We start from the raw sequence: 25984 nt of genomic DNA on the forward strand, positions 1-25984 counted from the left end.
ATCACTTCATATTTTCTACTGCTGTTACATATCTGAGTTATTGTGTAGAAATATGGGGAAACAACTGCAAATGTGGGCTTCATTCACTAACTGCGTTACAAAAAAGATCAGTTAGAATAATACATAATGTTGGATATAGAGAACATACAAGCCCTTTATTTATTGAATCAAAAATATTGAAATTAAATGATTTGGTGCATTTGCAAACAGCTAGAATTTTGCACATGCACGCTACATCCTGCTACCCAAGAATGTACAACAATTCTTCTCAACAAAATAGGAGAAATATAACCTTAGAGGAAAATCTAATTTAAAACATTTGTATGCTCGTACAACACTTAAAACCTTTAGCATATCTGTATGTGGAATTAAATTATGGAATGGATTAACAAAATAAATCAAACAAAGCACCGATATGATTCAGTTTAAGAGACTGTTCAAACTACAAGTGTTCACAAAGTACACAGAACAAGAATTATGATGAACATCTTGAACCCTTTTTTTTTATTGAGACAAAGATTATTTATGTATTTAATATTTGTTTACCTACTATGGTGTATTATTTATGTATTATTTATTTGTTCACTGTTCTGTTATAGAGAACAAGGACATTGGATAAAATTGCTATGGTATGAAAAAGGGTAGGAATAAATAAGCTCTGCTTCTTCCTACTCCTTTTCGGACGTGTTGTAATGAAACAACTGGAAATATGTAATGCATTACTTTGTATCGTACGCATGTTCGAAATAAACCATACTTGCCAACACTCCCGAATTTTCCGGGAGACTCCCGAAATACAGCGCCTCTCCCGAAAACCTCCCGGGACAAATATTCTCCCGAAAATCTCCCGATTTTCAGCCGGAGCTGGAGGCCACGCCCCCTCCAGCTCCATGCGAACCTGAGTGAGGACAGCCTTTTTTCACGACGGGAGGACAACAGGGTGACAAGAACTAAATCATCCAGACGAGATAAATTGTATTATTATGTTTATCTTACCTAAAAATAAATATATTTATTAATTTAAAAAAAAAAAAAAAAACGAAATACATTTTTACTATATTTTGCTAAAAACATCAAAATTAATTGTATTTTCATTTGTATTTTTTCTGACTCCTTTTTACATCCAGCCATTAGAATTAAACATTAAAATAAACATATTTGGTGTCCTGCTGGCCCCACTATGGACTGGACTCTTACTATTATGTTGGATCCACTATGGACTGGACTCTCACAATATTATGTCAGACCCACTCGACATCCATTGCTTTCGGTCTCCCCTAGAGGGGGGGGGTTACCCACATATGCGGTCCTCTCCAAGGTTTCTCATAGTCATTCACATCGACGTCCCACTGGGGTGAGTTTTTCCTTGCCCGTATGTGGGCTTTGTACCGAGGATGTCGTTGTGGCTTGTGCAGCCCTTTGAGACACTTGTGATTTAGGGCTATATAAATAAAGATTGATTGATTGATTGATATTTGAAATAATTAATTTTAAATTATCATAATAATTCATTTAAAATGACCATATTTAATTATTAAAATAATTGCTTGTTTATCAACAACTTTAGCATTTTATTCATTACATTTTGAAGCTCTCAGAAGCCAAGTTATGTTATATCCTTAATATTTATTCATGCAAGTTTGAAGTATCAATTATCTAAACACAGTTTTATTTGCATATTTTCAAGATGTAGATATATATATATATATATATATATATATATATATATATATATATATGTATGTATGAAATACTTGACTTGGTGAATTCTAGCTGTCAATATACTCCTCCCCTCTTAACCACTCCCTCAACCACGCCCTGCCCCACCCCCGACCACGCCCCCACCCCCGACCACGCCCCCACCCCCCACCTCCCGAAATCGGAGGTCTCAAGGTTGGCAAGTATGAAATAAACTGAAACTGAACTGAGAACTGAACTGAAAGTCTACACGCATTACTACCGTATTTTTCGGACTATAAGTCGCAGTTTTTTTCATAGTTTGGCCGGGGGTGCGACTTATACTCAGGAGCAACTTATGTGTGAAATTATTAACACATTAGCGTAAAATATCAAATAATATTATTTATCTCATTCACGTAAGAGACTAGACGTATAAGATTTCATGGGATTTAGCGATTAGGAGTGACAGATTGTTTGGTAAACGTATAGCATGTTCTATATGTTATAGTTATTTGAATGACTCTTACCAAAATATGTTACGTTAACATACCAGGCACGTTCTCAGTTGGTTATTTATGCCTCATATAACGTACACTTATTCAGCCTGTTGTTCACTATTCTTTATTTACTTTAAATTGCCTTTCAAATGTCTATTCTTGGTGTTGGCTTTTATCAAATACATTTCCCCCAAAAATGCGACTTACATATGTTTTTTTCCTTCTTTATTATGCATTTTCGGCCGGTGCGACTTATACTCCGGAGCGACTTATACTCCGAAATATACGGTACATAATGAGAACGTGAAAAGGTTTTTCAAATTTGTTTTGCAAATGTATTAAACAAAAAATAAAAAAAAATCACACAACTTTTTGATGCACCTTTAATTACAGCAATTACAGCCTTAAGTCTATTTGAATACGATGCCACAAGCTTTGCACACCTGTCTTTGGGCAAATTCGCCCATTCCTCTTTGCAGCACCTCTCAAGCTCCATCAGGTTGGATGAGAAGCATTCAATCAATCAATCAATCTTTATTTATATAGCCCTAAATCACAAGTGTCTCAAAGGGCTGCACAAGCCACAACGACATCCTCGGTACAAAGCCCACATACGGGCAAGGAAAAACTCACCCCAGTGGGACGTCGATGTGAATGACTATGAGAAACCTTGGAGAGGACCGCATATGTGGGTAACCCCCCCCCTCTAGGGGAGACCGAAAGCAATGGATGTCGAGTGGGTCTGACATAATATTGTGAGAGTCCAGTCCATAGTGGATCCAACATAATAGTAGTAAGAGTCCAGTCCATAGTGGGGCCAGCAGGACACCATCCCGAGCGGAGACGGGTCAGCAGCGCAGAGATGTTCCCAGCCGATGCACAGGCGAGCGGTCCACCCCGGGTCCCGACTCTGGACAGCCAGCACTTCATCCATGGCCACCGGACCTGTGCCCCCCTCCCTCAAGGAAAAGGGGAGCAGAGGAGAAAAGAAAAGAAACGGCAGATCAACTGGTCTAACAGGGGGGCTATTTAAAGGCTAGAGTATACAAATGAGTTTTAAGATGGGACTTAAATGCTTCTACTGAGGTAGCATCTCTAATTGTTACCGGGAGGGCATTCCATAGTACTGGAGCCCGAATAGAAAACGCTCTATAGCCCGCAGACTTTTTTTGGGCTCTGGGAATCACTAATAAGCCGGAGTTCTTTGAACGCAGATTTCTTGCCGGGACATATGGTACAATGCAATCGACAAGATAGGACGGAGCTAGACCGTGTAGTATTTTATACGTAAGTAGTAAAACCTTAAAGTCACTTCTTAAGTGCACAGGAAGCCAGTGCAGGTGAGCCAGTATAGGCGTAATATGATCAAACTTTCTTGTTCTTGTCAAAAGTCTAGCAGCCGCATTTTGTACCAACTGTAATTTTTTAATGCTAGACATAGGGAGACCCGAAAATAATACGTTACAGTAGTCGAGACGAGACGTAACGAACGCATGAATAATGATCTCAGCGTCGCTAGTGGATAAAATAGAACGAATTTTAGCGATATTACGGAGATGAAAGAAGGCCGTTTTAGTAACACTCTTAATGTGTGATTCAAACGAGAGAGTTGGGTCGAAGATAATACCCAGATTCTTTACTGATTCGCCTTGTGTAATTGTTTGGTTGTCAAATGTTAAGGTGGTATTATTAAATAAATGTCGGTGTTTAGCAGGACCGATAATCAGCATTTCCGTTTTCTTGGCGTTGAGTTGCAAGAAGTTAGCGGACATCCATTGTTTAATTTCATTAAGACACGCCTCCAGCTGACTACAATCCGGCGTGTTGGTCAGCTTTAGGGGCATGTAGAGTTGGGTGTCATCAGCATAGCAATGAAAGCTAACACCGTATTTGCGTATGATGTCGCCTAGCGGCAGCATGTAAATACTAAAGAGTGCAGGGCCAAGAACCGAACCCTGAGGAACTCCGCACGTTACCTTAACATAGTCCGAGGTCACATTATTATGGGAGACGCATTGCATCCTGTCAGTAAGATAAGAGTTAAACCACGACAAAGCTAAGTCTGACATACCAATACGTGTTTTGATACGCTCTAATAAAATATTATGATCGACGGTATCGAAAGCAGCGCTAAGATCAAGAAGCAGCAACATAGATGACGCATCAGAATCCATCGTTAGCAGTAAATCATTAGTAATTTTTGCGAGGGCTGTCTCCGTAGAGTGATTTGCCCTGAAACCGGATTGAAAAGGTTCACAGAGATTGTTAGACACTAAGTGTTCATTTAGCTGCTGTGCGACAATTTTTTCGAGGATTTTCGAAATAAAGGGAAGGTGGGACACCGGTCGGTAGTTTACCATGAGGTCAGGATCAAGGTTAGGTCTTTTGAGCAGAGGATGAATAACCGCTTTCTTGAATGCTAGGGGAACAGTGCCAGAGGAAAGTGATAAGTTTATAATATTTAGCACTGATGGACCTAATAATACAAAAAGCTCCTTGATAAGTTTCCCAGGAAGTGGGTCAAGTAAACATGTTGTTTGTTTTATCCCACTTACACGCTGTAATAGTTCCTCTAATGTTATTTCATCAAAAAGAGAGAGACTATTTTGTATTGCAGTATCCGTCGTAGATACAGTTGTATCTGTGTTCATAGAACCCAGTTGTAGCTGGGATGCGTTGTTTTTAATCTCCTTTCTAATGAGTTCAATTTTCTTATTAAAGAAATTCATAAAGTCATCTGCCGAGTGGGTGGAGCTATTGGGAGGAGTCCCTTGTTGGGTTAGCGATGCTACTGTACTAAACAAAAATTTAGGGTCGTTTTTGTTGAGGCGGATGAGATTTGAGTAATATTTAGCTTTAGCTAAGGTAAGCATGCGTTTATACGATATTAAACTATCACTCCATGCTTGATGGAAAACCTCAAGCTTGGTCGCGCGCCATTTGCGTTCCAACTTTCTACATGATAATTTATGAGCTCTGGTTTCCTCTGTAAACCATGGGGTGCGCCTTTTAGGGGCCCTTTTTTGTTTTAGCGGTGCTATACTATCAATGGTTTTGCGCAGGGCATTGTCAAAGTTGTTAGTGAGGTTATCAATAGAGCCGACATAATTTGGGAATGGTGCCATTACCGAAGGCAGTAGGTCAGCAAGAGTCATCGTTGTGGCGGCATTAATGTTGCGGCTGCTATAGCAGTTATTATTATTATTAGTTTGTTGACAATGAGTCAGAACTTCGAATTTTATAAGGTAATGATCGGACATTACTTTAGTATACGGGAGTACCATAACTTTGGAGGTGGTGACACCCCTGACCAGCACTAGATCTATCGTATTGCCGTTGCGATGCGTAGGTTCATTTATTATTTGTGTAAGACCACAGCTATCAATTATAGTCTGGAGCGCCACGCACTGAGGGTCCGATGGGGTATTCATATGGATATTAAAGTCCCCCATTATGATTATATTGTCTGCGTGCGTCACTAGATCAGCAACGAACTCTGAGAATTCATTAATAAAGTCCGAGTAGGGCCCTGGGGGGCGGTAGATAACAGCCATATCGAGAGGCAGCGGTGCGACAGACCTCATAGTAAGCACCTCAAACGATTTGTATTTATTATTTAGGTTAGGGGTAAGGTTAAAGTTTTCATTGTATATTAGTGCGACCCCCCCACCCCTTTTAAGGGGACGGGCAATATGCGCATTCGTATAGTTAGGAGGAGATGCCTCATTTAGCGCAAAAAAATCGTCTGGTTTGAGCCAGGTTTCGCTAAGACCAATGACGTTAAGATTGTTGTCTCTAATGACCTCATTAACTAATAACGTTTTGGGAGACAATGATCTTATGTTTAAAAAGCCCATATTATAAGTATTGGGCTGTTTTGACGAGTTTTTGTTTAAATTATCCGTAGTAGAAATATTAATAATGTTGCGTTTATTATACGTAGTGCACTTTAAATAGTTTCGACCATATCTAGGAATTGATACGACGGGAATTTTCAGATTGTTTGCTTGATGCTGCGATCGACTGAACGCATCATGATTTGCCACCTCAGTAGAATGCATATCTACCCCGGACACATTCACAACAGAAAACACATTATGTGAGTTGTGTGTTATTCTAAGAAAATTGCTATGCGTACAGGAATTATCCAGCCTGGCGCTGGCTAGTTCTAGCTTAACTGACTCCTCACCCGGACTAGCAGGCTCTGTAATTGCCTGTGACCGGGCTTGCTCTAGTGTAGTTAGTCAAATGTGACTTAAACAGTAGTCTATATTCTTAGACAGGATGATGGCGCCTTCCTGGTTAGGGTGAAGGCCGTCCCTCATCAGCAAGCCTGGTTTGCCCCAGAAAGAGGGCCAATTATCAATAAACGTTAGTCCCTGTTGTCTACAGAAGCTAGCCAGCCACTTGTTAAGCGAGACTAATCTGCTATATCTCTCATCATTGCCTCTCGCAGGCAATGATGCATTGGTTTTTATCCAAGTTGTCCCTGTACATTCGCGATTTTTATCCTTCAAGGTTGCCTTAGTCAGGCGCATAATACCTCGTAGACTAGTAAACTAGCGCCACAATTTAAAGAACAACATAAACCCTGTTAAATGCGTTTCAAATTGGTAAAATGTACCACTGATTGTATCGTAAAATGAATACTTGAACTGGATTCAAATTAGCAACATGCGTGTTTAAAAAGTGAAGAACCACAGTGCAAAAACTGAAATCTAAGTAAGATTAAATATCTCAAATAAGGGTGTTATTTGCTTATTTTCTGTCTGAGAAATCATTCTTCTCACTAAGCAGATTTTATGTTAGAGTGTTTTACTTGTTTTAAGGGTTTTGGTCCTGAATGATCTCAGTAAGATATTACAGCTTGTTGCTGAGATTTGATGACCTATATTGAGTAAAACATGCTTGAAACTAGAATATCAACTGTTGCAAAGCTGTGTCATCAACACTCACAAGTATAAAACTACTTTTTTCAAAGTAAGAATTTATTATTTCAAGCATGAAATAAAAAAATCATGACTTTGACACAAATGTGTCTCATAATTAAAACAGACGACAGCCAAATGGACTTTGCTGTTTTATTTTCAATTAAACAATATAGAAAATACGTACTCATATAGTAGTACAGTTGGCACAGTACAGCAAAATGACAGTTAATATTTAAAAATTTAACATGTGACATTTCTAACAATTTTGAACAGAAATAGTTCATGCACATTCAGATAAATTCTTCAAAATTACAATAAAAAAAAATTTGGTCGGGGGCAGGGTTGTAAATATATATATATATATATATATACATATATATATATATATATATTCCTTGCGCACTAATTGACCGAAAGAGCATGCACTTGGCGCGATTATGTCATGTTATCGATGGGAAAATGCATTTTTAGACAATAGACCCCGAGAGTAACAAGCGGTTGCCTTGTTGCCTTTCCATTAAGAAAAATAAACTAATTTTTAGTATAAGTTTGCTGGTTTCAAGAAATGTAATGCCGAGCGAATATCATTATGTCAAGATAATGGCACTAGCATTTACTTCATTTAAGAATATTTTTCAACATATTGAGAAAAAAGGTCTCAGATTTGTTTTTTCTATTAAGAAAAGTGCACTTGTTATTGTGAGAAAATACTTATTTTAAGGTATTTTTGGGTTCATTGAGGTTAGCAAATTTTACTTGTTTTGGAAAGTCTTGACAAGCCAAATGTTCTTGTTATGGTTGGAATTCATATCAAGATAATTTTGCTTAGTTCAAGTAAAATGCCCCTAACTTTTGTATATTTTTTTTCTTGTTTTTGAACACTGACTTTTTGCAGTGCAGCTACTGTATTGCAGTACATTCTGGCATTTAATCTTCAATGCTTTTATTTGACGCAAATGCGTAGCAAAAGTCAGCAGAGTCATTGGAGAACAACATGGAACGTTGACTATTTTGACAATTATAAGTTGTAATTTAATTCATTTCAACCTCTTCTGTTTACTAGATCCTCCAGATCGCGATTTTCAACCCAAGTGTCACATTCCATGTGAGGACAACAACTGCTGGGAACTACATATTCATTGCATTTGGGGTCGTGCATTTGATCCTCAGGTCCCTGTAAAATATAGTCTACACTGGCAGACGGCGCATAGCGAGTAAGTACAATTAATAAGACGTTTCTCAGCAAACAAAAATCCTAGCATCTGGAAATCTAATCACTGTTCTGTTTGCCTCCAGTGAGGGCAGTGTGACAACTGGGGCCAGTTTGAGAGGCCTCATCAAGCGTGTGCACTTTATCATGAACAGTCAACTTCGTGTTTGGGTCCAGGCTGAGAGCCAACAGGGTTCTGCTAAATCCCTTGAGGTTGTCTTCAACACAGGACACATCAGTAAGTCCAGGACACACTAGGGCTGCACGAATAATCCGTTTTACATCATTATCCTATGAATTAATTATGACAATGTACTCCTTTGCCATGTCTTTCCTCGTACTATCGTCTATACCAGTGTTTTTCAACCACTGTGCCGCGGCACACTAGTGTACCGTGAGATATTGTCTGGTGTGCCGTGGGAGATTATGTAATTTCACCTACCGTATTTTTCGGACTATAAGTCGCAGTTTTTTCATAGTTTGGCCGGGGCTGCGACTTATACTCGGGAGCAACTTATGTGTGAAATTATTAACACATTACCGTAAAATATCAAATAATATTATTTATCTCATTCACGTAAGAGACTAGACGTATAAGATTTCATGGGATTTAGCGATTAGGAGTGACAGATTGTTTGGTAAACGTATAGCAAGTTCTATATGTTATAGTTATTTGAATGACTCTTACCATAATATGTTACGTTAACATACCAGTTGGTTATTTATGCCTCATATAATGTACACTTATTCAGTCTGTTGTTCACTATTCTTTATTTATTTTAAATTGCCTTTCAAATGTCTATTCTTGGTGTTGGATTTTATCAAATAAATTTCCCCCAAAAATGCGACTTATACCGTATTTTCCGCACCATTAGCCGCACCTAAAAACCACAAATTTACTCAAAAGCTGACAGTGCGGCTTTTAACCCGGTGCGCTTTATATATGGATAAATATTAAGATTCATTTTCATAAAGTTTCGATCTCGCAACTTAGGTAAACAGCCGCCATCTTTTTTCCCGGTAGAACAGGAAGCGCTTCTTCTTCTACGCAAGCAACCGCCAAGGTAAGCACCCGCCCCCATAGAACAGGAAGCGCTTCTTCTTCTACTGTAAGCAACCACCCGCCCCCGGAAAAAGAAGAAAAAACGCGCGGATATCACCGTACGTTTCATTTCCTGTTTACATCTGTAAAGACCACAAAATGGCTCCTACTAAGCGACAAGGATCCGGTTCATGAAAAGACGCAATCTCTCCATCCGCACACGGATTACTACCGTATTTCACAGCAACTGATATTCCTGTGAACCGCACTGTGGAACGGGAGCACGTACGGTGAATATTCGCACCACAGGGAATGAGAAATCATCCTTCACTGTGGTTCTAGCTTGCCATGCTAACTTCCACCCGTGGTGATATTCAAAAGGAAGACCTTGCCAAAAGAGACCTTTCCAGCCGGCGTCATCATAAAAGCTAACTCGAAGGGATGGATGAAGAAAAGATGAGCGAGTGGTTAAGGTAAGTTTAAGTTTACGCGAAGAGGCCGGGTGGCTTTTTTCACGCAGCTCTGTCCATGTTGATATACGTATGTTTGTGATTGCACATTTGCGTACATTTTGGGAGTGAACAGAGTTGTTAGAACGCTGGTTTTTAATATATTATTAAAGTTTGACTGACCTATCTGACTGTTTTTTTGACATTCCTTTAGCGCAGTTAGATGCGGCTTACAACATGGGGCGGCTTATAGGTGGACAAAGTTTTGAAATATGCCGTTCATTGAAGGCGCGGCTTTTAACCCAGGGCGCCTTATGGTGCGGAAAATACGGTATATGTTTTTTTCCTTCTTTATTATGCATTTTCGGCCGGTGCGACTTATACTCCAAAAAATACGGTAATTGGGTTAAAAATTTATTTTTCAAACCAGTAATTATAAACCGTAAATGTGCCGTTGTTGAGTGTCTGCACTGTCTAAAGCGTGGCAGAGTAACCGTGTAATACTCTTCCATACCAGTAGGTGGCAGCAGGTAGCTAATTGCTTTGTAGATGTCGGGAACGACGACGATGGTTTGCAGGGAAAAAGGTGTCAAATGCTTAAACCAAAAATAAACAAAAGACGAGTGCCGCTTAGAAAAGGCATTGAAGCATAGGGAAGGCTATGCAAAACTAAAACTGAACTGGCTGCAAAGTAAACAAAAACCGAATGCTGGACGACAGCAAAGACTTACAGCGCGTGGAGCAGACGGCGTCTTCTTTTCTCCATGTATATAAACGACCTGCCATCTGTATGTGAGGATGTAAATATCCAGATGTATGCAGATGACACGGTTATTTATATTTGGGGAAAGGACGCTGAAACGGTTGCCAGAAAACTTACAGCAGCCATGGAGAAGGTGGCAAGATGGCTACATGACTCTTGTCTTACATTAAACATTAAGAAAACGGCAAAAATGTATTTTGTAAACAAATATAAAATGTCATCCTTTCCAAATATAACGGTTAATAAGGAAATAATACAAAATGTTAGTAAATATCATTACCTGGGTGTCATTTTAGAGCCAACACTTTAAAAAACATATCAAACAGATGTGCCAGAGTCTTAAATACAACATAAAAACGTTCAAATGTATCAGGAATTTATTAACATTGGAGGCAGCTCAAACTTATTTTAATGCAATGATTATGTCTCGTGTTTATTATTGTATAACATGTTGGTCGCAGGCAAGCAAAATGACACTGAGGCCATTGGAAACTTTGCACAAACAATCGCTCAAAATCTTTGACCGAAAACCACACCACCACCATCACTGTTTAGTTCTCCAAAAATATAGATTGTTAAATTTAGCTAGCATTCAAAGATTGGCATCAATACGAATGGCCCATCGAATCCTAAATAACACTGCACCAGCGCCACTTAAGCACTTTGTCCAGTTTACATCTACTGTGACAACTAGAAACACACAAGCCTCCACCAGGGGGCAGTGTAGCGTACCCAGATGTAAAACATCTTTCGCACAATCAGCCTTTTCATATAAAGCCATAAAGGAATGGAACGACCTCACAACAAACTTGAAAAGTCTAACAGATTACTCTTCATTCACAATTGAAGTTAAAAAGTGGCTTTGGAGCAATCAAAGCTGCTCACACGGTCACTAAGGTGGGCACCTTGTTTGACATGTCAACTTAATGTGTATTAGTGACGTGCGGTGAGGTTGATGACTGGTGAGGCACTGACTTCATCACAGTCAGATTTACAAACATATGAACCCTAAAGAGTATCTTATTCACCATTTGATTGGCAGCAGTTAACGGGTTATGTTTAAAAGCTCATACCAGCATTCTTCCCTGCTTGGCACTCAGCAAGGGTTGGAATTGGGGGTTAAATCACCAAAAAGTATTCCCGGGCGCGGCGCCGCTGCTGCCCACTGCTCCCCTCACCTCCCAGGGGGTGATCAAGGGGATGGGTCAAATGCAGAGGGCAAATTTCATTACACCTAGTGTGTGTGTGACAATCATTGGTACTTTAACTTAACTTTAACTTTACACATACAAACTATAGCACACAAAAAAGCACATTTAATAAAAAAAACGTTATTATGGTCTTACCTTTACTTATAAATGAAGTCCATGAGCCGCTGTTGTGCTGGATTAATGCACCCCCTGACGGGAGTGTTATATCTACTAAAGCCCTCACTTAAACTTTCCACGTGCAAGATTGAATCTATTTAAAAAAGTGTAACCGAGGGTTTATAAATGTCACCTATACTGTATGAAACTACAAAATAACAAACACGGAGGCTCCAGTTTACACGAGGACCACTTTATTTACCTTCTTTCAAAAACTTCCACTCCACTCCAACGTGTCATCACTTCCGCTCTTAGCGCCTTCAAAATAAGAGCTCAAGGCATATACTATATAACAGCGCATAACAGGAACTTAACATCACAAAGAGGAAAGCCCATAAAAATAGGTTACAAAAGTTATTTAATAAGAAGCCAAAAAGTGCAAAAACAATAATGTACACCTGCAGTCTGCAGGTGTACCTAATGTTGTGGCCCTGCAGTCATTCACAACTCCTCCAACAAGAACATGATTGTTTTTGCACTTTTTGGCTTCTTATGAAATAACTTTTTTAAATAGATTCAATCTTGCAGGTGGAAAGTTTAAGTGTGGGCTTTAGTTGATATAACACTCCCGTCAGGGGTTGCCGTGCATTCTACGGCGGGGGTGCAGGAGGCGTATTACTGCGAGCCTCAGCCAGTGCGTCTTTTGCAGCCGTTTTATGATCGCTCAGCACAAGAAATACGTTACAGACATACAGTTGTTGACAAAATACACTGTACATTATATACCTCAGCTAACTAAACTATGGAAATGTATAGCAATACGGTTTCACTGCACAGCAGGCCAGCAGTTAGCCGAGTCCGCAATCCATGGTGAGGCACAACGCAGTGACGTGCTTCAACTGGCTGCTGTTCACCGCACCGTCTCTTCTCAGTATTTGAACGGCAAATGTGAAAATTCAGCGATTTTAAATAAAAATAATCTAAAACGGGTGAAGTTAAATGGAAAATAACTTTATAGTATAATCACTGGATACTAGAGATGCGCGGATAGGCAATTATTTCATCCGCAACCGCGTCAGAAAGTCGTCAACCATCCGCCATCCACCCGATGTAACGTTTGATCAGAACTACACCCGCCCACCATCCGCCCGTTGTTATATATCTAATATTAATAAAAAAAAATTAAAAAAGGGTGAAAACTACGCGAATTGCACCTTGTGCAGACAAGATTTTTCGATCGGACACGGAGGAATTAGCGATGTAAAAGACCACGTTGGGACAAAAAAACACAAGTCTAATGCCGTTGCTAGCGATACAAGTGGAAAACTTTCAACGTTTTTCGTCGCCCAAACAGATTCTTTGGATGTGATAAATGCCGAAGTTTTATTTACGGAGGCAATAATTGAGCATGGACTTCCAATCGCACTGGCTGATCACATGGGACAGTTAATAATGTAATGCAACCTTTAAAAATCATTACGCGGTGATCGCGATCCCAAAAATAAACTTTTCTTGCATGATAATGTCCAGAAAAATTCGCTTTATATTACTATAGAGTCCTTTTAACGAATGAGTTTGATGGTTTATCACAAACCTTAAATGAAATTCCATGGCCACCGTCCTGCTCTCTATATCAACCAGGGTGAGCCCCACCCCTTTAATAATGTAATGCAACCTTTAAAAATCATTACGCGGTGATCGCGATCCCAAAAATAAACTTTTCTTGCATGATAATGTCCAGAAAAATTCGCTTTATATTACTATAGAGTCCTTTTAACGAATGAGTTTGATGGTTTATCACAAACCTTAAATGAAAGAAGTCCTTTGTTCTCCTGCACCATGCATGCGCAATCCTGTCGGCTGTATTTCACAGCACGACATACTGTTAAAAGTGTTTATACTATTTATACTTTCAATTAACAAATTGAAGTCTTGTGAAAGGTTGACAGGATAACTGGCATTAACTGTCAAAATAATTTCAAACTATTGAAGTTAGCTTACAGAATAAACATGTCAATCAACCCATATGATTTTTGCTGTAATATTTTTGTTTTGAAAAGTCACTGTGACTGATAGAAAAGTGATGGTTTTAGCAACATTTTAACCTGTCTGAATGCTAATAGTCATTTTGCGTCGGGGGGCGAAGCCCTGAACCCTCCACCAGGACTTTGTCCTGGACCTACCGGGGCCTGCGGCCCTTGGACCCTGGCTACTAGGTTTTTCTGATTTAAAAGTTGGCAGGTATGGTGAGGTTATAAAGCTTTTGCCTGTTAAAGAAAGGAGAATGATCCAATGCACAGACATTCGCGTGCCACGCTGTCATGACCCAGACGCACACCAGTGCGCAATCATATGGGAGCCGCGCTGAGCGCACCTCCAAGCGCGTCTCGCTGCCGGCGACGGCCAGGTATGGGCCCACGCTCCAGCGCCATCCATTTTCAGGGCTAGTTGATTCGGCAGGTGGGTTGTTACACACTCCTTAGCGGGTTCCAACTTCCATGGCCACCGTCCTGCTCTCTATATCAACCAGGGTGAGCCCCACCCCTTTCATGAGCGCACTACGCGCGGAGTGACCCCTGTTACGCGCCCCCGGCAACAGGGGTGGCAAGCAGGTAAGCTGCGCGGGCGGAGCGCGCGGAGTGACCCATGTTACGAGCCCCCGGCCACGGGGGTGGCGGGCAGGTAAGCTGCTTACCTGCTGCGCGTGACGCCGGCCGCGGCGAAAGCGGACGAGGCGGGGTGTCGGTGCGGTGGGCGCGGTAGTGACCCTGGACGTGCGTCGGGCCCTTCTCGCGGATCGCCTCAGCTACGGCTCCCGGTGGGGCCCTCTCGGGGGAAGGGGCCTCGGTCCCGGACCCCGGCGAGGCGTCCCTTCTCCGCTCCGTAAAAGTGTCCATCTCTTTTCTTTTTTTTTCTTCTGTTGTGGCATATGCAGCAGGTGCCTGCTCGTTTTTCGTATGTGGGTAACAACATTTAACTATGTATATATATTTCCGAATTGGTTTAACTGCCACCCGCAAAAAAAAAAAAAAAAAAAAAAAATTAATCCGCCCGACCCGACCCGCGAGCGGATAAAATTTTAGTTTTTTTAATTTCATCCGCCCGATCCGCGGATAATCCGCGGACTCCGCGATTGTGTCCGCAAACCGCGCATCTCTACTGGATACATATAACAATTTAATTAAAAAAAAATATTTTTACATTTTTTTTCTTTCCATGATGGCAGGTGAGGCCCCGCATTTTTGTTGTAAATTGTGAGGTGTGTCTATTAAAATCAAGGTTGTTTTTACAAATGATGACAGATGTGAACAAGAGCATGTATTGTCTTTGTGTGATGTTGTAAATGAAGTGTGGTTGTATTATAAGTATGTGTCCACGAAAGGGCATTTTATGACTTTTTTTCTTAATACTTGTGTATGATTTTATTGTCATAATTTTATTGCATGAATTTTGTATTCCTTTAATTTAGGTAGCCAGGGACTGCAGATGGAAATGAGCTATTTAGCTATAATCTGGTACAGAACAGCTGTCTTTGAGCTTAATGTTTCTGTGCATTGTCCCTTCATTAAAGACTAAACTACAATCAGCAACAAAATAGGAGCATAAGACAAGAACTAAAACACTACACACAGGAAAACATCAAAAAACTCCAAATAAGTCACAACAAGAGCTATAGTGATGCATGCTTGGTTATGGTTGGAATTCATATCAAACAATTGCGAGAACGACTTTTTATTGTCAATATCAGCTGTTGGGTTTCATTTTTTTATGTTTTCTGCTGGTGGTGTGCCTCAGAATTTTTTCAATGAAAAAAAATGTGCCTTGGCTCAGAAAAGGTTGAAAAACACTGGTCTTCACATCCGGTTTCGCTCTGCTGCTATGTAGTTACTTTAAAAACAAGGGTGTCAGAGTTGTTTTTATTGAGGGCCACATATCAATTATGGCTGCCCTCGGAGGGCTGCTTGTAACAGTGAATATACGGTATGTGAATATAAATGTATATTAACCTTGTAAACAATTGTATCCAATATTCAAGTATTTATTTTTGATAATCCAAAAAATGCGTGGAATATATTGTTGCATGATTACAAAACCCAAAACCAGTGAAGTTGGCACCTTGTAATCCTAAATAAAAACAGAATACAATGATTTGCAAATCCTTTTCAACTTATATTCAATTGAATAGACTGCAAAGACAAGATACTTAACGTTCAAACTTGAAAACTTAGTTATTTTTTGCAAATTTTGGCTCATTTGAAATTTGGTGCCTGCAACATGTTTCAAAAAAGCTGGCACAAGTGGCAAAAAAGACTGAGAAAGTTGAGGAATGCTCATCAAACACTTATTTGGAAAATCCCACAGGTGGGTGCCATGATAGGCTATAAAAGCAGCTTCCATGAAATGCTCAGTTATTCACAAACAAGGATAGGGTAAGGGTCACCACTTTGTGAACAAATATGTGAGCAAATTGTTTAAGAACAACATTTCTCAACGAGCTATTGCAAGGAATTTAGGGATTTCACCATCTACGGTCCGTAATATCATCAAAAGGTTCAGAGAATCTGGAGAAATCACTGCACGTGAGCAGCAATGTCCATGACCTTCGATCCCTCCGGGGGGGTGTATATTGTAGCGTCCCGGAAGAGTTAGTGCTGCAAGGGGTTCTGGGTATTTGTTCTGTTGTGTTTATGTTGTGTTACGGTGCGGATGTTCTCCCGAAATGTGTTTGTCATTCTTGTTTGGTGTGGGTTCACAGTGTGGCGCATATTTGTAACAGTGTTAAAATTGTTTATACGGCCACCCTCAGTGTGACCTGTATGGCTGTTGACCAAGTATGCTTGGCATTCACTTGTGTGTGTGAAAAGCCGTATATATATATATATATATATATATATATATATATATATATATATATATATATATAATTTTATTTTATTTTTTATATGTCCTGATGTAGATATTATGTGACTGGGCCGGCACGCAAAGGCAGTGCCTTTAAGGTTTATTGGCGCTCTGTACATCTCCCTACGTCCGTGTACACAGCGGCGTTTTAAAAAGTCATACATTATACTTTTTGAAACCGATACCGATAATTTTCAAACCGATACCGATAATTTCCGATACTACATTTTAAAGCATTTATCGGCCGATAATATCGGCAGTCCGATATTATCGGACATCTCTAATAAAAACCATTGAAATTGGAAAAACATTGAAAATTGAAAACCACATTTTCAAAGAAAACAATCGTCATTTTCTTTTTTGGACAAAATTGTGAAGCCCGAGGACACACTGCTCTTTATTTTGGTGTTTTGTTTTAAGTTGAGTGTTCTTTTACGTATTTTGTAAAAAAAAAAATCTCCTCCCTGTAGTGAAACCAGCCCAACCTAAGATTATGTGGAGCCAACAAGATCCTTTGGAAATTTCCTGGAATTCCACCTGTAATGAGCAACACCTCTCTTTGGGATCGTGCGATGTGCGATATCGTACTGAGGTGGACAAAACCTGGATTGAGGTACCTTTTTAAAGCTAATGCAGGGGTGTCCACATACAAAAAAATCGGAAGATGCGATAGGCCACTTTGATATTTTTGTGTATTTAAATTTTTTTTTAATAAAAAGGCTAAAAAATGCTTTTTAGTTGTGTGTTTGTCAGGTTCAAACACTGATGACATCTATTAAACAAGACAAGAGGCAAAGAATTAAACAGAGACAGAATTCAATTTGGACTAAATTGAGGAGACACGCCTGGACACACTGTACTCTTGTACAGTCTCCAGCACGCTCTGCCAAAAGATTGCATGCCTCCTTCTTTTATTTTGGACCCTCCCCGACCACATGGCCACCTTTGTTTTCAAAGGACAAAGGTCACAGAAAAGGTCATAAACAATTCACAGGAAAGGTCAGTTCAAAAAGAGTTCGTAAAATAGTTCAAAAAGAGTTCCATAAAATAGTTCAAAAAGAGTTCGTAAAATACTTCAAAAAGAGGTCGCCTGGAAATTGGGCAGATCCTGTCATCTCTCCGCTCTGAAGTCCTTGGGCCAGAACAACATCCTTCTGTTGATTACCATACATGAAAGAACACAGGAACACCTTCATCTTGCTTCCCCCGCCCCCTTATTCTTGGTAGGTTTTAAAGACAGCTTTTGTATTCTTGTCAGGAACTCAATGTAATACAACGTTTTTGTGATAATTTAGAAACAATTATTCTAACAGTGTTATTAGTAGTTATTATAGTAGGAGTATTGACATTTCCACATTTTATCTTTTCATTGTTTTTTTTGCCCCATTTTTTCTCTCAATTTAATTACATTTTTTCTTTTTAACATAGGAAAAAATCGGACCACACGTCAACTATGAATTCTACGGTGAAGTCCAGCCTGCTGTGTTCTATGAATTTCAAGTTCGTTGTTCCTGTGCGACGGGATTGATGAGCGACTGGAGTGCAAGCCATAGAATAAAAAGCTCTGAAGCAGGTTAGCTTTTTTCTTCTAAGGTGGTTAGGCAAAAGTTAAAAAAAGAGGAAGGATCTATTATTTAGCTATTCAAACGTTCCTAGTTTTAACATTTGGAGCTGGACTTGTTGTTTCAGCTCCCACTGGAGAGATGGACGTATGGGAGGATTGTGGAGTGCCTGCCACCAATATTGATTGTGTTATGACCTGGAAGGTAGATAGCTTTTTTTGGACACTCTTTTATGTTCTGATTCTGAATAGTAACTATACAATATTTGACTTGAATAGATTCACAATTGCACAATTGATTCACAATTGCACAGTGCCACTTATCAAATTTCACTTCATATTAAGTATATTTACTAGAAAAAAATGCCATATTTTCCAAAAACAATTTTGAAATGTGGACTTGTCAGACCACAGAACACTTTTCCACTTTGCATCAGTCCATCTTAGATGACCTCGGGCCCAGCGAAGCCGGCGGCTTTTCTGGGTGTTGTTGATAAATGGCTTTCGCTTTGCATAGTAGAGTTTTAACTTGCTCTTACAGATGTAGCGACAAACTGTAGTTACTGACGGTGGTTTTCTGAAGTGTTCCTGAGCCCATGTGGTGATATCCTTTACACGCTGATGTCACTTTTTGATGTAGTACTGCCTGAGAGATCGAAGGTCCGTAATGTCATCGCTTACGTGCAGTGATTTCTCCAGATTCTCTGAACATTTTGATGATATTACGGACCGTAGATGGTGAAATCCCTAAATTCCTTGCAATAGCTCGTTGAAAAATGTTGTTCTTTAACTTTTCGACAATTTGCTCAAGCATTTGTTCACAAAGTGGTGACCTTCCCCCCATCCTGGTTTGTGAATGACTGAGCATTTCATGGAAGCTGTCATGTCTGTGTAATCATGTTTTGTTTTAAGTCATGTTTTGTTTAGTTTCTGGCTTTTCACTCCCTTGTCTTGTTTGCATGATTACCCATTAGTTTCACCTGTTCCACGTTTGGACTCATTGTGCACTCTTGTTTGTCACCATAGCAACCATTAGTTTTCACCTGTCACGTCACGCACCTGTTTCACGTTTTGAGTCACGCACCTGCTTTCACTAATCATGTCCATAGTATTTAAGTTCATTCATTTTCTGTTGTTCGTCCTGACGACATCCCCGCATTTATGCCCCCTGTCACACTCTGTCCACCTCTGCACACTTCATGTCCATGCCAAGTAAGTTTGTTTATTATTGCCACAGTTAGTGTTTTTTGTTGTTCCTAGTTTTTTGCCCCCGTGCAAGTCTTTTGTTTTCATTAGTCAAGTTTGTACATCCGCCTTGAGCGCGCCTTTTGTTCTTTTGAGTGTTATTATTAAAAATGTATTTACCTTCACGCCATGACCAGTCCAATTCACTTGCACCTCGGGAGAACAAACCAAGCCATAGTCCCAGTCATGACAGAAGCTGCTTTTATACCCAATCATGGCACCCACCTGTTCCCAATTAGCCTGCTCACCTGTGGGATGTTCCAAATAAGTGTTTGATGAGCATTCCTCAAATTTCTCAGTCTTTTTTGCCACTTATGCCTGATTTTTTTAAACATGTTGCAGGCATCAAATTCCAAATATTTGCAAAAAATAACAACGTTTTCCAGTTGGAACGTTAAGTATCTTGTCTTTGCAGTCTATTCAATTGAATATAAGTTGAAAAGGATTTGCAAATCATTGTATTCTGTTTTTATTTACCATTTACACAACGTGCCAACTTCTCTGGTTTGGGGTTTTGTAAATGCTAACCTGTGTGTTCAGCTGTGGACATGTACACATCATTTGTATGTATACATAAAATGTATACATCCTTTTTTTCTAATGTAAAACAAGTGCCTATGCTCAATAAAGTATGTGATAGACAAAAGTGTGAAATTTTGGCAAAGCATGCACTGTAATGTGTTGCTTGTGCTGTGTTTTTCTGACAAATACACCACATGGTGGCACTGTTAATAAACCTAAGTTTGACCACATGAGTTGGACTGACTTGAAAGTTCTTGCACAACTCTACAAAACACAGTCAGTTATCACCCCCAATTTTCGTAAACCCCATTGCATTGACACAACGTTTCACACGACCACCCTCCAGAAAAAACGTCTATTGAGTCACAGGCGGACCTGAGCAACTATTTGCACATAAGTCATTAAGCATTAATCTAATGGTTAAACATTTTTGGAGGTATCTATACAGTGGTACCTCCATTTTCTTCGTAATTCATTCCAAATAGTTAGACCGTAGACAAAAACCGAATTGCAGGGAGTCAGGGTAGGCAGACGAGGCAGATTTTGATTAAAAATTAAAAAACAAATAATTAAATAAATATGAATATTTATCTAATAAACTGTGTTAAGTGTGTTTTCTGTATGATTACAATAAATTATTCTTAGGTGAAAATTTTGCACAATAAAATAAGTATATTGTCACTAATAACAAGTGCACTTTCCTTGGTAGAAAAAAAAGGAGACCATTTTGCTCAATATGTTGAAAAATGTTCTTAAATTAAGTAAATGCTAGTGCCATTATCTTGACATAATGATATGCGCTCGGCATTACATTTCTCGAAACCAGCAAACTTATACTAAAAAGTAATTTATTGTTCTTAATGGAAAGGCAACAAGGCAAGCGCTTGTTACTCTCGGGGTCTCCTAGCTGCTCAGGCAAATCATATGGTCTGAAAATGCATTTTTCCATGGATAACATGACATCATCGCGCCAAGTGCGTGCTCTTTCAGTCAATTAGTGCGCATATATACAGCCCGGCCTCCCGGTCAAATTTTTTTTGATTGTAATTTTGAAGAATTTATCTGAATGTGCATATTCAAAATAGTTTGAAATGTCACATGTTAAATTTTTTTTTTTCATGCTTGAAATAAGAAATGATTACTTTAAAAAAGTAGTTTTATACTTGTGAGTGTTGATGACACAGCTTTGCAACACTTGATATTCTAGTTTCAAGCATGTTTTACTCAATATAGGTCATCAAATCTCAGCAACAAGCTGTAATATCTTACTGAGATCATTTAGGACCAAAACCCTTAAAACAAGTAAAACACTCCAACATAAAATCTGCTTAGTGAGAAGAATTATCTTATCAGACAAAAAATAAGCAAATATAACCCTTATTTGAGATATTTAATCTTACTTAGATTTCAGTTTTTGCAGTGTACAGAGTATTTCAATGCTGTTGCAAATCATTGTATTCTGTTTTTATTTACCATTTACACAACGTGACAACTTCAAATGGCAACAGTGGAGGATTTTGGCATGCATATGCAAGTATGAGCCAGTCTGCCCCTCAACAAAAGGATAGAGAAAAATGAGGAACTATCTTCAACTTTGGACAACAACTGGATTAAAATGGCCAACTCATGTAAATCTCTTTGGGTAAACCTCTACCATATATACCATGCCATACCATACCAACTTTATTTATAAAGCCATTTAAAAACAACCACAGTTGAAGAACAAAGGGCTGTACACCACAAAGAAATACAGGCAAAGGACAGACTAAAAAAAATAACATTTAAAACAGAAGTAGAATACACATTGAAAAAGCAAATACAAATTATTCTAAGAACAATTTGTTAGATAAAAACCAGTTAAAAAGTTAAAAACAGTTTAAAGTCTCATGCTGGGTTAAAAGCCAGTGACCATGGGCTTAACATGCAAAGCCAAGGGGGCAAAGTCAACAGGGGGGGAGCTCACAGGTACCACTAGGTCCAAACACTATCACTTCTGTCTTCTTTTCATTGAAATTTAAGAAATTTAGGGCCATCCAGGCCTTGATATCATCAAGACAAGCAAGTAGATATAATGAAAACCCATTAATTGTCATGACTAGGACTTTGGCTTGGTTTGTTCTCCCGAGGTGCAAGTGAATTGGACCAGATGTGGCGTGAAGGTAAATACATGATTTATTTAAACACTATAACTACAAAGAAAAGGATCAAACAAAAGGCGCGCACAGGGGCGGAGGTACAAAGCTAGACTATAAACACAGAACTTGCACATTGGCAGAAACTATTAACAATTAAACAAAACTTGCAAACTATGACTTGAATAAAGAAAACTTACTTGGATGAAAAAACGGCATGAAAAAGCGCAGCAAGGGTCATAAGTGTGTGGAGAGTATAAATGCGGGGATGTCGTCAGAACGACAAACTGAAAACAATGAACTTAAATACTATAGACATGATTAACGAAAACAGGTGCGTGACTCAAAACGTGAAACAGGTGCGTGACGTGACAGGTGAAAACTAATGGTTGCTATGGTGACAAAACAAAAGTGCACAAAAAGTCCAAAAACAAAACCGAACATGACCAAAACAAAAACATGATCACACAGACATGACATTAATGTAACTAAGGCAAAATACGTCACTACGGTCTCAAATTCCAAACGACTTGTTTGGAGTAAGTTTGGAAAAAGGCAAGATGGTTTTATAAAATATGTCCGCCATGCCCCCTTGGTTTGATTTAAAATTTTCAGGACTTACGTGGATCCCAAATACACAAAAACAGGTACTAACAGGTTTGAAATGTTGATTTTGCACAATAGGACCCCTTTAAACACCACTACACTGCTGCTATAATAAAGTGATTAAAATGTCATAGACTATAGACTGTCAACTTTATTTTTTTGTGCAAAAGTATGCCATCATATTTATGTCACATTGTCTTTTTTTTTTTTTTTTACCCCTTTTGTTCCACTGCAGATGCTTCCTATATCTCAGGCTCACGGTCACATTCTGGGATATGAATGGACACTGTCCAAACACGGCAATGATGACTTCTTCAATGTTTCCACAGCCGAGCCGATGGGCCGGCTGGTATGCCATGAGATGCAATGCTACCTCAATTTCTCTTTAAAGAATGTAACATCGGTCAATATATCGGCCTACAACGCCCAAGGTTCTACGGAGCCTTCTTACCTTGCCCTCCCAACAACAGGTACTGTATGTTCTGTGCAGATTGTCATAAAAGTTGCAAATCATTTGATTTGAAATTGTGGCGGGTGCTCCACATAATAGATCAAAAACAGGGTGAGACATTTAGCCTCTTGCACATAGAGATCCTTCTAAGTCAGGGGTCGGCAACCCGCGGCTCTAGAGCCGCATGCGGCTCTTTAGCGCCGCCCTAGTGGCTCTCTGGAGCTTTTTCAGAAATGTATGAAAAATGGAAAAAGATGAGGGGAAAACAATCAATTTTTTGTTTTAATATGGTTTCTGTAGGAGGACAAACATGACACAAACCTCCCTAATTGTTATAAAGCACACTGTTTATATTAAACATGCTTCACTGATTCGAGTATTTGGCGAGCCCCGTTTTGTCCTACTAATTTTGGCGGTCCTTGAACTCACCTTAGTTTGTTTACATGTATAACTTGCTAGGACGTGTTTTATGCCACTTCTTTTTCTGTCTCATTTTGTCCACTAAACTTTTAACGTTGTGCATGAAAGGTGAGTTTTGTTGATGTTATTGACTTGTTGGAGTGCTAATCAGACATATTTGGTCACTGCATGACTGCAAGCTAATCGATGCTAACATGCTATTTAGGCTAGCTATAATGTACATATTGCATCATTATGCCTCATTTGTAGCTATATTTGAGGTCATTTAGTTTCCTTTAAGTCCTCTTAATTCAATTTATATCTCATGACACACTATCTGTATGTAATATGGCTTTTAATTTTTTGCGGCTCCAGGCAGATTTTTTTTTGTATTTTTGGTCCAATATGGCTCTCTCAACATTTTGGGTAGTTAAAGTTAAGTTAAAGTCCCAATGATTGTCACACACACACTAGGTGTGGTGAAATTTGTCCTCTGCATTTGACCCATCCCCTTGATCACCCCCTGGGAGGTGAGGGGAGCAGTGGGCAGCAGCGGTGCTGCGCCCGGGAATCATTTTTGGTGATTTAACCCCCAATTCCAACCCTTGATGCTGAGTGCCAAGCAGGGACGTAATGGGTCCCATTTTTATAGTCTTTGGTATGACTCGGCCGGGGTTTGAACTCACAACCTACCGATCTCAGGGCGGACACTCTAACCACTAGGCCACTGAGTAGATAGGAACAGAACAGAAGATACCCTATTTACTCATTGGTACGCTTCACACAGAACCCAGTGAAGTGGCATTCTGCCATTCACACCAGGCTTGTGCAAAATTCAAAATTTAGAATTTTAATTAAATCCATCTGAAGAGTTGTAATTTGGGCGGCACAGTGGCACAGGGGTTAGTGTGTGTGCCTCACAATACGAAGCTTCCTGGGTTTGATCCCCGGGCTCGGGGTCTTTCTGTGTGAAGTTTGCGTGGTTTCCCTCCGGGTACTCCGGCTTCCTCCCACCAGTCATACCAAAGACTATAAAAATGGGACCCATTACCTCCCTGCTTGGCATTCAGCATCAAGGGTCGTAATTGGGGGTTAAATCACCAAAAATTATTCCCGGGCGTGGCACCGCTGCTGCTCTCTGCTCCCCCTCACCTCCCAGGGTGATGGGTCAAATGCAGAGGACACATTTCACCACACCTAGTGTGTGTTGGACAATCATTGGTACTTTAACTTAACAAAGACATGCACCTGGGGATAGGTTGATTGGCAACACTAAATTGGCCCTAGTGTTGAGGTGGCGACTGAGATAGGCTCCAGCACCCCCCCCCCCCCCCCCCCCCCCGCTATCCCCGAGGGACAAGTGGTAGATGGATGGAGTTGTAATTTGAATTGGAATTGTAGTCACAGGGAGTGGAATTCATTGCAATTCCAATAATTTCTTTATAGGCTAAATTAGAGATGTCCCATAATGGCTTTTTTGCCGATAGTCCGATATTGTCCAACTCTTAATTACCGATTCCGATATCAACCGATACCGATATATGCAGTCGTGGAATTAACACATTATTATGCCTAATTTTGTTGTGATGCGCCGCTGGATGTATTAAACAATGTAACAAGGTTTTCCAAAATAAATCAACTCAAGTTATTGAAAAAAATGCCAACATGGCACTGCCATATTTATTATTGAAGTCACAAAGTGCTTTTTTTTTTTTTTAACATGCCTCAAAACAGCAGCTTGGAATTTGGGACATGCTCTCCCTGAGAGAGCAGGAGGAGGCTGAGGTGGGCGGGGTTGAGGGGAGGGGGGCGGGGTTGAGGTGGGGGGAGTAGGGGGTAGCGGGGGGGTGTAGATTGTAGCGTCCCGGAAGAGTTAGTGCTGCAAGGGATTCTGGGTATTTGTTCTGTTGTGTTTATTCAAGATTCAAGATTGTTTATTGTCATATGCACAGTTAAACAGACAGTTTGCCGTACAATGAAAATCTTACTTTGCTAGTCCACCCTTCAACAAGTCACACGGTACTTAGCTAAAAATAAAAATAAAAATGTATATACAAGACACAGTAAGTCAGTGATTTTCAACCTTTTTTGAGCGAAGGCACATTTTTTGTGTTGACAAAATCCGGAGGCACACCACCAGCAGAAATCATTAAACAACGAAACTCAGTTGACAGAAAAAAGTTGTTGTTGCAATTGTTGGATATGACTTTAAATAATAACCAAGCATGCATCACTATAGCTCTTGTCTCAAAGTAGGTGTACTGTCACCACCTGTCACATCACCCCC

General features: G+C 39.7%; 1 protein-coding gene across 2 annotated transcripts in view; it reads left to right on the plus strand.

The window, feature by feature from the left end:
* The window catches only part of il12rb2l (interleukin 12 receptor, beta 2a, like), a 64753-nt gene that overhangs the window by 22173 nt on the left and 16596 nt on the right, over window positions 1-25984 (plus strand). For both annotated transcript variants that reach the window (XM_061974287.2, XM_061974286.2), the window contains exons 5-10: window positions 8172-8322; window positions 8405-8556; window positions 17252-17394; window positions 18210-18354; window positions 18471-18547; window positions 23083-23317. In XM_061974287.2, the coding sequence (XP_061830271.1) occupies window positions 8172-8322; window positions 8405-8556; window positions 17252-17394; window positions 18210-18354; window positions 18471-18547; window positions 23083-23317 (903 nt within the window). The remainder of the gene's footprint in view (window positions 1-8171; window positions 8323-8404; window positions 8557-17251; window positions 17395-18209; window positions 18355-18470; window positions 18548-23082; window positions 23318-25984) is intronic.

Source organism: Nerophis lumbriciformis, linkage group LG22 (assembly GCF_033978685.3).
Source record: "Nerophis lumbriciformis linkage group LG22, RoL_Nlum_v2.1, whole genome shotgun sequence".
NCBI lineage: Eukaryota > Metazoa > Chordata > Actinopteri > Syngnathiformes > Syngnathidae > Nerophis > Nerophis lumbriciformis.